Here is a 13,741-nt window from a genome sequence, read left to right as displayed (position 1 = left end):
TTCCTGTCGTCTGTGTTTTGTTTGTATTTCTTCTATATATATATATATATTATTTTTTAGTCACAAAGATTGAAAATAGATTTTAAACAATGTATTTATTGTTATATTTCTTCATTTAATCCAGTTGAACAGTGACATCCTCGTTCTTTGATTTTATTCTGAAGGGTACAATCGCTCGAAACTGCCCGGTTTCCGGTTTGGTCGACTCTCGGAGCTGACCTCGGTCCCACACCGTGGAGGCGCCGTGCTGTGCAGCGATGTGATCAAGAAGGGTTCCAACCATATTAAAAATAAATCATTCAGTAATAAATGTAGAAACACTGAGGCAGAATATCGATCATGTTCCTGTCGGGGTGAGTTCTGTCACGTGACTGGGAAGGAAACAAAACATATAAAGTATATTAAAAAAGAGAACTAATGAATAACACACGTATACATACAATAAAAAACTAAATGTGTTTGATCTGCAATTTATGATTAAAAAAACTGTATTCATGTTCCTTTAATTGTGAACATCTTACAGATTTCAACACTTTTCTAATTTGTAAATATCAGGAAGTCACAACAGAGGGCAAGAAAATAAGAGCACGTTATAAAATCTGTTTTATTGTTTGATTCAGTTCTGGATGATTGATTGATTATTAGAAACACATTCAGTGTGTCACTCACATTCAAACTGTTAATAAAAACACTGACCTCTCTGCAACATCCACATAAAACTCAAATACAACGATTACATTTTTAGTTATTTATTCAATGTTCCTTATTTTTCTTTGCATTTTATTCTACTTGAATTAAAATATATTTTTGTTGTTGTTTGTTGGTTTGATCTCTTCTGTCTCATCAGCGTGTGAGATCATCATGATGAGGAAGAGGCAGCGAGTCGGAAGAGACGACCCGAGAGAGGAAGAACATGTGACCACATCCTGACAACACACACACACACACACACACACACACACACACACTCAGTCAGAGTCAGTCAGTCGTGGTCGATGATGTTTCAGGTGAGAGGTTATTTTGTCATTTAGATTTTATTTCATACTAACTGTTGCTGTGATTCTGACTGTACTTTTTACTTCCACACATCTTCAGCACTCTGTGTCCTTCATTATTCATGTTCATGGTTTAAATATCGACGATGTTACAAACAGGTTGAAGAGGAAATAACAAAACTGTGACCGATGTTTAATATCAAAGGTTAAATGTGAAGTTTTGATCAGCTTGCGATATGTTTCTGAGTGAAAGAACGCAGAAAAACAGAATATCTTAAATAAGTTCTTTTGGTTTTCATGTGACATTAAAGTGGACATGTCACTTTAAGAGACAGTAAGGTTAAATTATCTCCGGGTGTCATTTCTCAGAAGAGACCTGTTGTAACACATTCACACTTAGTCATGTCACACATACAGCTGCTGTGTGGTCTGCAGCCGTCAGCATCCACAGATATTTATGTCAACATGTTACTGAACTCACTGACACCATTTCAGATGCAGAAACATCCAGAAAACTCACAGACAGTAAACTCATCAAGCGCGGAGGCCAAGAGGGTTTTATAGGTAACAACTTCCTGAACATCAGAGTACGAAATCAGTTGTAGTTCAAATGTGTCTGAGTCAGGGTGCAGCTCCGACTCAAACATGGGCAGAGAGGTGGAGCTGCAGTTGAACAAGCAGCAGCCAGTTTCTATCTGTGGTGAGTTGAGTCTCTGAGTGAAGTCAGCACTCACCACAGCCAGTCTCTCTCTGTCATCCTGCAGCGTCTTCTCTGAACGTTCATGGTGTAAACTATGTTTCCCTTCTTCAGCAGTAATAAAGAACATCATTGTGGATTTCAGATCGTCAGCAGTTTGTTACCATAAATCCACCTTTTAATCCCAAAAGTTTAAATCAAACTCTCCTCGACTCCAACCGGAGTCCAGAGAAACTGCTTAATCTAAAACACCAGCGTCTGTCCCTCCCCTCCCGTCTGTCAGTCCGATTAACCACACAGAAGCAACGATTACGTGTCTGACATCTGAAGTTATAATCTCCACAGACACCATGAGAGGTGAAGATCAGTGATTGAATCAGCCGTCACTCAAATAGGCCACACCCCCAAATATGTATAAACTCAAGCCTCAATATAATTTAAAGCAGTGAGTTTCAGAAATCTGTGAACATGTTTAGTTACGTGAGCTTTGACGGAGCTTGACTCACTGTTTGGAGCCTCGAGTGGTCGTTAGTGGAACTGCAGTCTTTGGTGGTTCAACTCTGGAGGTTGCTGCTGGGTCGGGGCAGTCAGGGAGTCGTGGCAGGTTTGGATCCTCGTACTGAAGCCAACAGAGTGGTTCTGCTCAAACAGCCTCTTGGTCTCTGAGTGTTACTTCCTCTGTGTCGTCCTGCAGATCATCAGACTCTCATGAAGAACGCACAACCTGCTGCACACACACACGAACATGCTCACAAACACACCTGAGCTCTGTGTTTAGCTGTGTGTGACATCATGTCTGACATGTGGTCATTCTCCTCGTCCTCTCCTCCTCCCATGATGCATCACTCCTCCCTGTCCCAGTCAGCTCCTTTCATCTCCTCCCCCTCGTCAGACGGAAACCATGGAAACCATCTCAGCGCCAAGGTTGTTATCATCATACACACTAAATTAATGAATGCATTGATTTCTGCCCCGTCCTATCAGCTGCCACGCTTTCTTTACTCGTGTGTGTTCTAACATATACATTCATTTACATATTTACTTATTTATGCTGTTGATTATTCATGTGCTTTACTTCTTTACACGCTTCTAACGACACAGTTCTTTGACATGATTAAGTTGTTGATGCTCTGCGTTATGTTACACAGTTATTTGTTTGCGCTCTTCATCCACAGTTACCTTCCTATCACCTCATACCTCAGAACCAAGTATCCTCACCTCACATCCCCGAGTCTCCTCACCATCACCTCCCTCCTCAGGTGACCTCCCCTCACATCGTACCTGAGACCCAGGTGACCTCCCCTCACCTCTTCTATCAGCCCCAACAAACCTCCCCTCACTGTGGGCCCTGGTCCCAGGTGACCTCCCCTCACCTCCCACATCCCTACGTTCCCTCCCCCAACCTGTTTCCCCAGCCTCAGGTGACCTCCCCTCACTTTGCACCCCAGCCTCAGGTGACCTCCCCTCACTTTGCACCCCAGCCTCAGGTGACCTCCCCTCACTTTGCACCCCAGCCTCAGGTGACCTCCCCTCACTTTGCACCCCAGCCTCAGGTGAGCCTCCCTCCCCTCCTCTCCCCGCCCCTGCAGCACCTCCCCAACCAAAATCCAGATCCAAATTTAGAGGATCCAACCTGGAGCGGAGCTGATCTTTCCTACAGTTGCTCCTATCAGGTAAGATCATCGTCTATCCTATTCCAACAAAAACAGAACCAGAGCTGTCATACATGACCACAGTGTTGCCGATCTGTCTGTGTTTGATCCAAAACAGAACCAGACCACAGCCCACCTGGATGTCCATCTCCAGAACCAGTTCAGTACTGGAGTCACCCACCACACAGACCTCTCCATTGGCTCATATGAGCAGAGTGACACACCTGGTCTAGTCCGGGACACCTGGAGGTGTCTCGGGCCGAATCGGCACCAGCTGCAGTGCTCTCCGCTGGGCTCCATGTCCGCAGAAGTCGCCCTGGGAAGATGGAGCTCTGACTTCAGCTCGTCTCCTGCTGAAGACTCCTCCAGCGTCCAGTTTTTCCACAACAACACCCCGCAGCCCTTCTGTAGCCCCAACACTCCTGGTCCGAGTCCTCATTACCCACAAACCCCGACTATCTCCAGTCCGGGTCCTCACGTACACCCCAGGGAGGAGAGACTGGATCTCCATGTACAAACATCCGGACAGCTGAGCAGAGATAAAACCCTCAGCTGCTGTCTGCAGGACTGTGACGGCTACCAGATGATCTCCGACCAGCACCTCCTCCAGAGCCAAAGTGAGCTGATCCAGCACCAAACGGGCCTCCACAACACGGCAGGAAACCAAGACAGCCATTTCTCTCCACAGGGAGGAGGCCAAGACGTCAGCAGCTGCACCAAGACTTCAGGCCTTCCTGCTGGGCTGAGCTGGAGAGAAGAGAGTGGAGGAGGAGGAGGAGGACGAGGAAGAGGAAGAGGAAGAGGAAGAGGAGGACGGAGAGGAGGAGGAGCAGGTCAACCCGACTGGAACTGGGTGTGTAAAAGAAAATTGTTCAAAGTTATTTCCAGTTATTTCCTAATATTACCTTCATCAGAGCCAGAGAAACATATTTTTATCTATCTGTACTGTATACTTTGGGTCGACCAACCGGTCAGGGCAGATGTCCACCCACCACTGGGTCCGGTTCTGCTCGAGGTTTCTTCCTGCTCATGGAGGAGATGTTGGGTCTCTGTCAACACATGAATCAAGGAGTCATGAGAATGAGATTGTGATTCTTTTATTTTTCAGTTTTAATTTAATGAATTCATTTTCGTTTCATTTTCAGATCAAACAACCAAAAAACAGCACAGAAGTCCTCGACAGCAGGTAACTGACTGAAGATGATGAAGATGTGTGATCGATTCTCAGAACTGTAAACAATGACAGGTGTGAATTGTTTTCTGTGTAGGTTGATGTGTACGGTGTGTAAACGAGATTTCAGGAGTCTGCCGGCGTTGAACGGACACATGCGCTCCCACAGCGGCTCCAGACCGGCTGCCTGGCTGAACAAGGTGCGGAACTATATCAATGATTCAAAACTATATCATGAAAAAACAGAAGTGAATGACTTAACTGTTGTGGTTTACCTTGAGGGGACCAGCTGGTGAGCAGACGTATGTCCCCTCAACGTAATGACGTAAACACGTTGGTGTATTCACACTGTGTGGCCCCCTGGTGGAGGCTTCATGCAACAGCAGGTCAAATCATCCTCACCTTTGTTTCTCCAGGTCGAGGACTCCTCCCCACTGGTCCCACAGCCCGTCTCCTTGGTAATGCCCGTCACCGTGCCCGTCCAATCAGGAGGCCCGGTGAAGGTGAGCAGGAGCACACAGAGGAGACTCAGGCGCCTCTCTCCAGCTGGCGGACGCTCCGTGCTCTACCGCAGCCTGCTGCACCGAGACGAGGAGGAGGAGGAGGAGGGTGGAGGCGCACACTACACCCCTCCACCCATGCTGTGCCCCCTCAGGGCGGGGCCGGGGTTGTACTGCTCGCTCACCACCAGGAGGCAGCAGAGGGTCCAGACTGTGCAGCTCCACAACACACACAGTATGAAGACAGAACTAATCAATAAGTAACAGAGTTAAATCTCACTACTCGATTTTTAAAAGCCCGCTCCTCCGTTATCAAGTCATTTATTGATACTTTAAGAAAAGTTTTGTTGTCACTCTATAAAATCTGATCGTTGCAGATTCACAACCACATTTATGTGATGATTAGAAAAAATCTGATATTAATAATGTGTTAATGATGATATTTCATTGTTTATCTTTAATTTACAAAATCTTAAATTATATACAAATATTCCAGTAAAACATTTTAACAAACATTTAAATGTAATACTTACTGTCAAATGAGCAGCAAGAGACTTTAACTGTTATGAGTTATGACACGATATTCAGCTGCGTCTCTGATTGGCAGATGGACTCAATGATCTGGTTGCCATGGAGACGGCCTCTCCACCTCCTGGGATCAATAAGCCGTAAGTAACTTTCACCTGACGTGTTTTTATTGTGTGATGTTGTCATCGTTCACACTGAGCTGTCAATCACAGGCGGATCAACGTAGGGCGGGGCTTCCAGGCTGAAATCCCGCCCCTACAAAGGTGTAAATATGCCCACTCAGACTCCCACAATGCACTGCTGCTGTGGACGCCATGCGAGGAGCTGGAGCGTCCTGTCAATCAGCTGAGAGGTAGCCATGTTCAAAGATCTTCTCGTTATTGTTACAACCCTGATTCTCATTGGACGATGTTATTGATTGACACGTTGTTCATCCAGTTGAAGCCCTGCTGACAATGGTTCGCTCCAGCGTGGTGCCAGGGGGCGGGGCCAGCCCAGAGTCGGCCCTCCACGTCCTATCAGAGTGTAGAGGAGACTTCCTGGTAAAATCTGATTGGCTTTTTGGTCTGTTTTAGATTCTGATTTAGATCCACATTCAGATCTCTATTTAAAAATCACCTAAAATAGCAAACATCACCTTCACTGAAGCTTTAAAGGAGCAGTTCAACATGCTGGGAAATACAAATCTGCTTCCTGTCTGAGACTGAGATGAGAGCACTTCTTGTACAGTAGTGTTTCAGACTGCCTGTGATAGTTTCAGTTTTTGGCCTCTGATCAGAACCCTGACGGCCTCACTGTGGTCACACGACTCACAAACTGTCACGTCACCAACAAGAAATAATTCCAGCACAAAACTCCCCCCAAGACCACGAGTGGTGGTTTTCACACTTGTGTTGGTTTACAGATTAAAAGAATTTAAAGTGTTGTAGTCCACAGAACAGCTCTGGAGCTTCACAGTCAAACAGTTGCAGCGTTCTAAACTGAAGCAGCTGAGACTTGATTTAAACATCAGAAGTCTCCAAACAGCTCGTCTGCTGTGATCACAGTCTGCAGGACAGAACACATCACATCTGATCTCAGACCAGGCAGAAATCTTCACTGTAGCTGCTGACCTACAAGCGTTAGCGATGTTAAACTGAATCTGTATTCTAGTCTTTATGCCAGGCTACGCTAACAACCTCCTGACAACCTGTGTGTCCCAAAATATTGAAACTGTTCCTTTAATTGTGAAGAAGTTTTTGTGTTGAGCTTCCTGTTTTCTTCAGTCCCACCGAACAGCCGGCGTGGCGCTGAGCTCAGTGTTTGTTTTGGTTTTCCAGCTGACGGTCGCGAAGCTGCTTTCAACCCCTGAAACCTCCGACAACAGCCGGGACGCCGATCAACAGTGTCCAAGTATTAACTCTGTTTACACCAGCCACACATTTACTCCTGTGCTCATTCCACTCAAGTAAAGCATGTTTCACCTACATTACAGGCTGGAGTGCAGCAGAGAGGAGGTCCATGATTAAATCACTGCAGCTTCATCAGAAAGACTTCAGCAAGATCCAGAAAGTGGTGGGTTTCTCTTCCAACGTCACTCGTTACACTCAAGTCTAAACCATCAGGTCCCGAGTCCGGTCCAGAGTCCGGTCCAGAGTCCGGTCCAGAGTCCGGTCCCGAGTCCGGTCCAGAGTCCGGTCCCGAGTCCGGTCCAGGCTAACACAACCGCCAAGTCCCAGGTTAACACTGAAGTCAGTGACTGATGTCCCGACACAAGACCGTCAAGTCTAATGTTTAGTCCCAAGTCAAGGCCTACAAGTTCCAAACCAGGATCACCCAGTCCTAACACAAGTCCAAAGACAGTTCCCTAGTCAAGACCCACTAGTCTAAAGTCTCACAAGTAAAGACCACGTGGCCCCAAAGTCGAGAGCCCAAGACCAGGACTAACAAGTTCCACCAAGTTGATGTGTTGCTGTTTGTGCGTTCAGGTTCAGACCAAGTCCCTCTCCCAGTGTGTGGAGTTTTATTATCTGTGGAAGAAGAAGCTGAGTCTGAGCACGAGGACCCCGGCCGGACTGACCGTCACTCTGCCCGACACAAATGTAAGAAACTGTCTGATTTAACTTCTCTGTACAGTCTGATGAGCGGTTTGAACTTCAGGTCATTGTTTTTAAAGAAACTAGAATTTGTAAGACTCATTTGGAGACAGAGATGACGAGGTGCAGGTTTTAGTTTTCACATCGATTCATTCGGATGACAGTTTGATGCTCATCAGGTTCGATAAAAAACTCTCCAGTGTTTTGACGACGTCTCTTTGTAATTTAATTTTTTATTTGGTTTTCATTTATAGAAAAACAGGCAATAACAAACAATCACATAGAACAGACAGCATGGTAGTATCTACATGTACTGTAGTGGCCACCTTTATCACTGTAAGGTCATATTTTGATGCTTGTGGCAGCTCTGTATGGTCCCCTAAACAACCCAGGAGATTTCGGTATTGTCATACTCTTCGCTTTCTCCATATGTTCTATGACTTTTTCCCAAAATGGCTTAACCAACTTACATTCCCAAAGTGCATGTACAAATGTTCCCATTTCTGTATGGCATTTCCAACATAAATTATTGGCCAAAATACCCATTCGACGACATCTTTTTGAAGCGTCGACACAGTTTGAGTTCCAGTCGTCGTTCGGTTCGAGTGTTTCAGGTCAGCCACTTCAGTCACTGCCAACACAAACGAAACTAAAGGCTGAATGAATAAAAACCACTGAAACCAATTCCTGTTATCACACACACACTGAAGCACAAAATACACACATCGAAACACACCCACACACACACACACATCCTGTCAGAGCCGAACAAACTGTGACTTGACATTTCAAATAACCAGCGTGTGTGTGTGTGTGTGTGTGTGTGTGTGTGTGTGTGTGTGTGTGTGTGGTGAGTCAACTTTAATTTTCCATCACTCTTGTTTGGATTCATTTGATCAGCGATTTCAATCAGCTTTAGTTTGAAAGTCATTTAGATTTCCATCAGTTTGATCTACTTTAACTTCCTGTTTGGTTTTTGATTCTGTCAGATTCATCAGACTAATTAAACACTGAACTCCTTTTGTCTTACTTTGTTCCTTTCAGTCTTCTGTTTTCAGTTGTGTCTTTTATTACAAATGTCTTGAGAATTAAGTCCTAGATCGAGTCCAACAAGTCTCAAGTTACTAAAATCAGGTCAAACAAGTCAAGACCAACAAGCCTCCAGTCAGGATGATTAACTCAGGACTTAGGATGCGAAGAAGTCTTCAGTCAAGTCGAGTTTATCAAGTCAGGAACAACAAGTCACAAGTTAAATCCAGAGTTCCAGGTCCAGACTGGAGGCTGTTGAAGCAGCACTGAGACTCGTTTCATTCAGGATGTTCAGTCATCACGTGTCCACGTAGTTTTGTCCAGATGGTATATTGGACGTGATGGTCCGGTTCCAGAGTTCAGTACCTGAGTCATCAGTTATCAATCAACAGCCTGATCAGGTGATAACAAATCACTCCTTCCTGTCATCTCTGTGTGTCTGCAGGGTCAAAGGTCGTCGAGATCACATGATGCGTCATGAACCAACGGACTGCTGGAGCTGCACACTACTTCTACTGCACAGATCTCAAACCTGTTGTTGTTATTAAGGCTGAAACTGTAAAACGTGTGAGGAGTTACTTTCAGGTTTAGTGTTGAATCTCCTGAGTTGGTTCATCATCACCAGTTATGTATTTATTGACAGTTTCCTGTTGTGATATCAGAAGACGAGCTGAACATTAAAGAAATCATCTAGTGGACTGTCGTGTTTCTTTCCTCCAATCACAGTCCTGCTGTGTTGTTAGCTGTTGCTCAGAGAACACTGCTGATTGGTCAGACTGGCAGCGAGCAGCTCAGGTATGTTGATATTAATCCTCCGTCCTCTCTGCCTCCAGCTCTCAGAGCTTCACTTAATACAGCCTGGACAAAGAAAAGGACAGAGAACATGTCAGCTCTGTAGCTTAACGTCTTCACTTCACACCTCAACATCTGAGACAAAGATGTGATTCTGGTGTCGTCAGACCGGGTCAGCCCACTGGGTCTTAAACGTCTGTTTGACCAACTGAATCCTGTTTGTATTTTCAGCAAGTGCTGACAGATTTTCACTAAAGAAAGAAAGAAAACTGAGTGGAGTTTGGTGGAAAAGGCTCATTTTATTACAGTGTATTTGACAGGTCTTGGTTGGTGTATTATTCCAGGTTGAACAGAACCATGCTAACTGTTTACACTCATTTCCAGTCTTTATGCTAAGCTAAGCTAAGCTGAGTTAAGCTAACAATGTCCAGCTCTGTATTTAACACACAGATATGAAAAAGTCTGAACACCTCAGTCCTGAAAGTGACAACAGTGATGAAATGAAACTAAGTACATTTACTCCAGTACTGGGCCTCAGTGCTCCAGTACTGGGCCTCAGCGCTCCAGTACTGGGCCTCAGCGCTCCAGTACTGGGCCTCAGCGCTCCAGTACTGGGCCTCAGTACTCCAGTACAGTACTGAGGTGTTTGTCCTGCTCCTCTCTGTTGACCCGGTGAGTCCGTGTTTACTCTACAGAACAAACACAAACTTCTCAAACTGAACTTCAGCCGGTCGACAACAAGCTGCTCCACATTCTTCTTCTAATCCTGCTCTGAGTGTTTTCTCCGTGGAGGCTCCTACAGCTTCCTGTCTGAACGGAGCTCCGGGCGATAATAAAGTTTGACTCCTCCTCGTTTCAAAGGTCCTCCTGCCCGAACACAAGGAGGTCCGAGGAGGAGGAGGAACAGTCCGACAGACGAGGAGGGACGAGGGATGGGAGCGCAGGAGAAGGAGGAGGACGGAGCTCCTCCAGCCGCGAAGAAGCAGCAGAAAAGCTCCAAAGAAGTTTATTTCTCCGTCCTGCCGGATCAATACGAACCTCTGATCGAGGAGGAGGAGGAGGAGACGGCCGAGGAGAGGAGGAAGAGGAAGGAGGAGAAGAAGAGGAAGAAGAAGCAGCGCTGCAAAAAGTACCGGAAGGTAAGTGATGACCTTTGACCTGAGCAGGTGTGAGGAGACACGACTCATCAGTAAAACAGCTGATAACAGACGAACACGTGGAAACGACACAAACATGAAACACATGAATCAGTTATATACAGTAAGAATAATAATAACACCAGCCACCAGATAAACTGAACATATAAGAATAAAAGTCAGGACACACAAAAAATAAATATAAAATAATGTATCAACAAATAAACAAAAAGTACAGTAATAAATATTTAGAAAGTTAAAATGTATATATTGTTTATAAAAATAGATAAACAGAAATGAAAAATTATATATGACAAAATTAATAATAAAAATAAAATAAAATGAAAGAAGTAAAATAATGTTCTCAGATTAATATATCACAACATTTAACATATATTTTTAAACATTCAATGAAATGATCCTACACATCAATTAATATAAAAATAAATGTTCATTTGATGAAATAAAAAATATTTGGAAACAATTAAAGACAACAACAGTGCATTAAATGTTAAAAGGTTTAAATATTATTGAAGTATTTGTAAAAACTAATAAAAGGCAGAATAAATTTAAAACACAATTAAATGAAAAATATAGATATAAATAATAAAATAAATATATAAATAAATATTATTATTATCAGCACCACTGGTACAGTAACAATAATGAAACACTGAGATCAACTTAGATAAAAAGTCATGTGTCACTCCAACTGAAACCAAACAAAAGTGAAAAGATAAAACATCTGTGACAGAAACATAAATGTTCTAAATGTTTGTCTGGATCCTGTTAAACATCGACTCGGTGAGATCGACCTTTGACCTCGACACACTGAAGCTTTATCAGCCTGAAGGAGGAAAACACAACGTGACTTCATCCCAACAGCTGGAGCAGCAGAGCGCGCTGACAAATGCTAATGCTAACAAAGTGACTCAGTGATTAGCTTGGACTGTTTACTGTTTTTGGCCTTTGGCTTTATTGACAGGACAGTTGAAGACATGACAGGAAACAGGTTGAGAGAGAGACAGAGAGAGAGAGACGCAGCAAAGAGCCCGAAGCCGCGACTCGAACTCGGGGCAAAGCGTCTGTACATGGGACGCTTCTACCCACTGAGCTAAACGGCGCCTGATGTTCTCGCCCTGTTGTAAGAACTGGACAAAGTAGATCCGTACTGAATAACACAAGCTTTCATCTGCTGTGCTCGTGTTTGTGGACAGTCTTAGTTGCTTTGTTACCTGCAGAACAACTGAACCACGTGTGTCTCTCAGCATGCATCATGTCGCTAACGTTAGCCTTTTGTATTTCCACCCTCCGGGAATTCTCTCCTTTTTTATTTTCTTTTACCGCACTTGACTTTAACGATGTGAAATTTATACATAACAAATGGAAATTAAAAGTTTTGAAAATTTAAGATGCTTCCCGTTTTATTTTGTAGAGTTCACTTCCTGTCTTTGCTTGTCACCCTGGTTTGTTCTCCGTGTCTTGTCAGAAAAATGCCATTCTGCCTTTTGTTTTCCATCCACGACTCTCTGTGTCTCTTGTTTGTCTCAAAACTCAACAGTACAAACAAATAAAACTACAGACTACACAAAAGGAAAAAACACAAAGACAGGAAGCTTTAATCACATGAGATTAACCCTACAAAATAAAACAGGAAACATCTAAACTGAAAAACAAGTTTTTATTCCCTGTCCTCCGTCTGTCAGAACTTGGGGAAGGCGCTGCGTTTCAGCTGGCGCTGCCTGATGGCGGGTTTACAGAGCATGGCCTCCGCCTACGCCACCCCGCTCTCTGCTGTGTCCACGGTTGTGACGGAGGTGAACCGGTCCAGCAGCAGCAGAGCATGATGGGACATGGTGTCTGTTATTCCTCCATGATGTGGATGAGGACAACCAGGAGCACGGAGACGTCTGGAGGCAAAGTGTTCTGTTGTTGGTGATAACGGAGGTGTTTTGTAACAGCTTATCTCATTAAAGGATAAAAAAATAACTTTTGTTATAACTGATGGAATAAGTTTGTATTATATATACTGTATATATATAATAATGTGTTGACGTATGTTTTCATCATCTCCTCACTTTGTGTCTGACATGCTTATTTTATGTTTTATAAGTTTTTAATACATATGTAAGTCACTATGTAAGAATTGGCCACCTGTCACATTCAAAACATCATTAAATGCTAACTGTAGCTGCTCTGTTAGCCGTGCAGTTAGTTGACAAGCTAACATTGTGAAAGCAGCGTCTGTAAAATGGTGGATATATTTGTTTTGAGTGTCACAACCTGAGCTGGAAAGTCAAGATGAGCCGAAGGAAGCAGGCTCCACCTGCAGCGCTGGTTAGCATGCTAGCAGATGTCTCTGTAACACAGTGCGTAGACGTCATAACTATGAAATATTGTATTTTCTGTTGTTTTCCAAGTGTTTTTAACTATGACTCTGTTGTATTGTTGTAACACTTCACATGTGAACATCTGGACTGTAGTTTATCAATTAAACTCACTTTGAACTGTGAACTGAGGAGTCGTTGCTGAAACTTCCACAAGTCAGCTGATAATCACAATCACTGCTTTTATCTGACTGATGAGAAAATCACAATATAATCTGACGACACACACGTTAGAAGTACTTGTACTTTTCATGGCACCTCGTCCGAGTACTCCACCGCTTACTTTTACATAGAAAACATCTGAGGAGTTTATAAAGTCTGATGTTTCCAGCCGGACATTAAAGAGGCAGTCCTTTAAATAAAGATGTAAAACAAGATGGCCACCAGATGTCGCTGTGACGCTGCTCTGACACGCTGCCTGGTCCTTATAAGGCAAAGGAGGCGGGTCAAACTGCCAGATGAAAGTTCACTTTGTGTGTGTGAGTGTGTGTGTGTGTGTGTGTGTGTGTGTGTGTGTGTGTGTGTGTGTGTGTGTGTCTGACAGCAGCAGCTGCTGTCAGACACACACTCACACACACACAGACACACTCACACACACTCACAGACACACACTCACACACTCAGCAGACCTGAGCAGAGGAACAACAACATGTGGAGCTGCTGAGCTCGCCACTCTGTCCTCGCCGCTCTCCGCCTGCAGGACCTCCGACAGCCGTCATGTCTCCGCTGCAGATGTCTGTCTACTGGCGCCTCTCTCTCGTCTTCTTCTTCACCTCTTT

General features: G+C 44.2%; 2 protein-coding genes and 1 long non-coding RNA gene across 4 annotated transcripts in view; 2 read left to right on the top strand and 1 right to left on the bottom strand.

Moving 5' to 3' along the window:
* Positions 1 to 236: 236 nt before the first annotated feature.
* On the top strand, positions 237 to 13,089 carry LOC119015118 (transcriptional-regulating factor 1-like). Of its 2 annotated transcripts, XM_037090799.1 has the most exons (17): positions 237 to 353; positions 848 to 1,007; positions 2,387 to 2,616; positions 2,868 to 3,212; positions 3,246 to 3,365; positions 3,463 to 4,197; positions 4,490 to 4,530; positions 4,613 to 4,715; positions 4,932 to 5,250; positions 5,623 to 5,683; positions 5,756 to 5,895; positions 5,982 to 6,085; positions 6,863 to 6,935; positions 7,018 to 7,097; positions 7,511 to 7,624; positions 9,093 to 10,578; positions 12,282 to 13,089. In XM_037090799.1, exons 3-16 carry the CDS (start codon positions 2,485 to 2,487, stop codon positions 9,126 to 9,128), a joined length of 2,403 nt encoding a protein of 800 aa, XP_036946694.1. In that variant the 5' UTR covers positions 237 to 353; positions 848 to 1,007; positions 2,387 to 2,484; the 3' UTR covers positions 9,129 to 10,578; positions 12,282 to 13,089. The 2 variants fall into 2 exon arrangements, with proteins under 2 accessions (XP_036946694.1, XP_036946693.1); XM_037090798.1 differs by lacking the exons at positions 237 to 353; positions 848 to 1,007 and having other exon boundaries at positions 2,347 to 2,616; positions 2,868 to 3,365.
* Positions 240 to 3,697, bottom strand: LOC119015165. The gene is made up of 3 exons (XR_005073210.1): positions 3,569 to 3,697; positions 2,199 to 2,419; positions 240 to 371 (listed from the first exon to the last, which is right to left on the bottom strand). It is a non-coding gene; the product is annotated as an uncharacterized LOC119015165 (long non-coding RNA).
* Positions 13,090 to 13,540: 451 nt separating the features above from the next.
* Positions 13,541 to 13,741, top strand: part of LOC119015128 (solute carrier family 22 member 13) — an 8,513-nt gene continuing 8,312 nt past the window's right edge. Inside the window, exon 1 of the mRNA XM_037090819.1 lies at positions 13,541 to 13,741. This exon is cut by the window's right edge and continues 160 nt beyond it. Coding sequence (XP_036946714.1) covers positions 13,680 to 13,741 — 62 coding nt within the window. The 5' untranslated portion in view covers positions 13,541 to 13,679.

The sequence above is a fragment of the Acanthopagrus latus genome, chromosome 24, assembly GCF_904848185.1.
Source record: "Acanthopagrus latus isolate v.2019 chromosome 24, fAcaLat1.1, whole genome shotgun sequence".
NCBI lineage: Eukaryota > Metazoa > Chordata > Actinopteri > Spariformes > Sparidae > Acanthopagrus > Acanthopagrus latus.
Note: the sequence above shows the minus strand (reverse complement) of the source record. Positions and strands in the feature narration are given on the sequence as shown.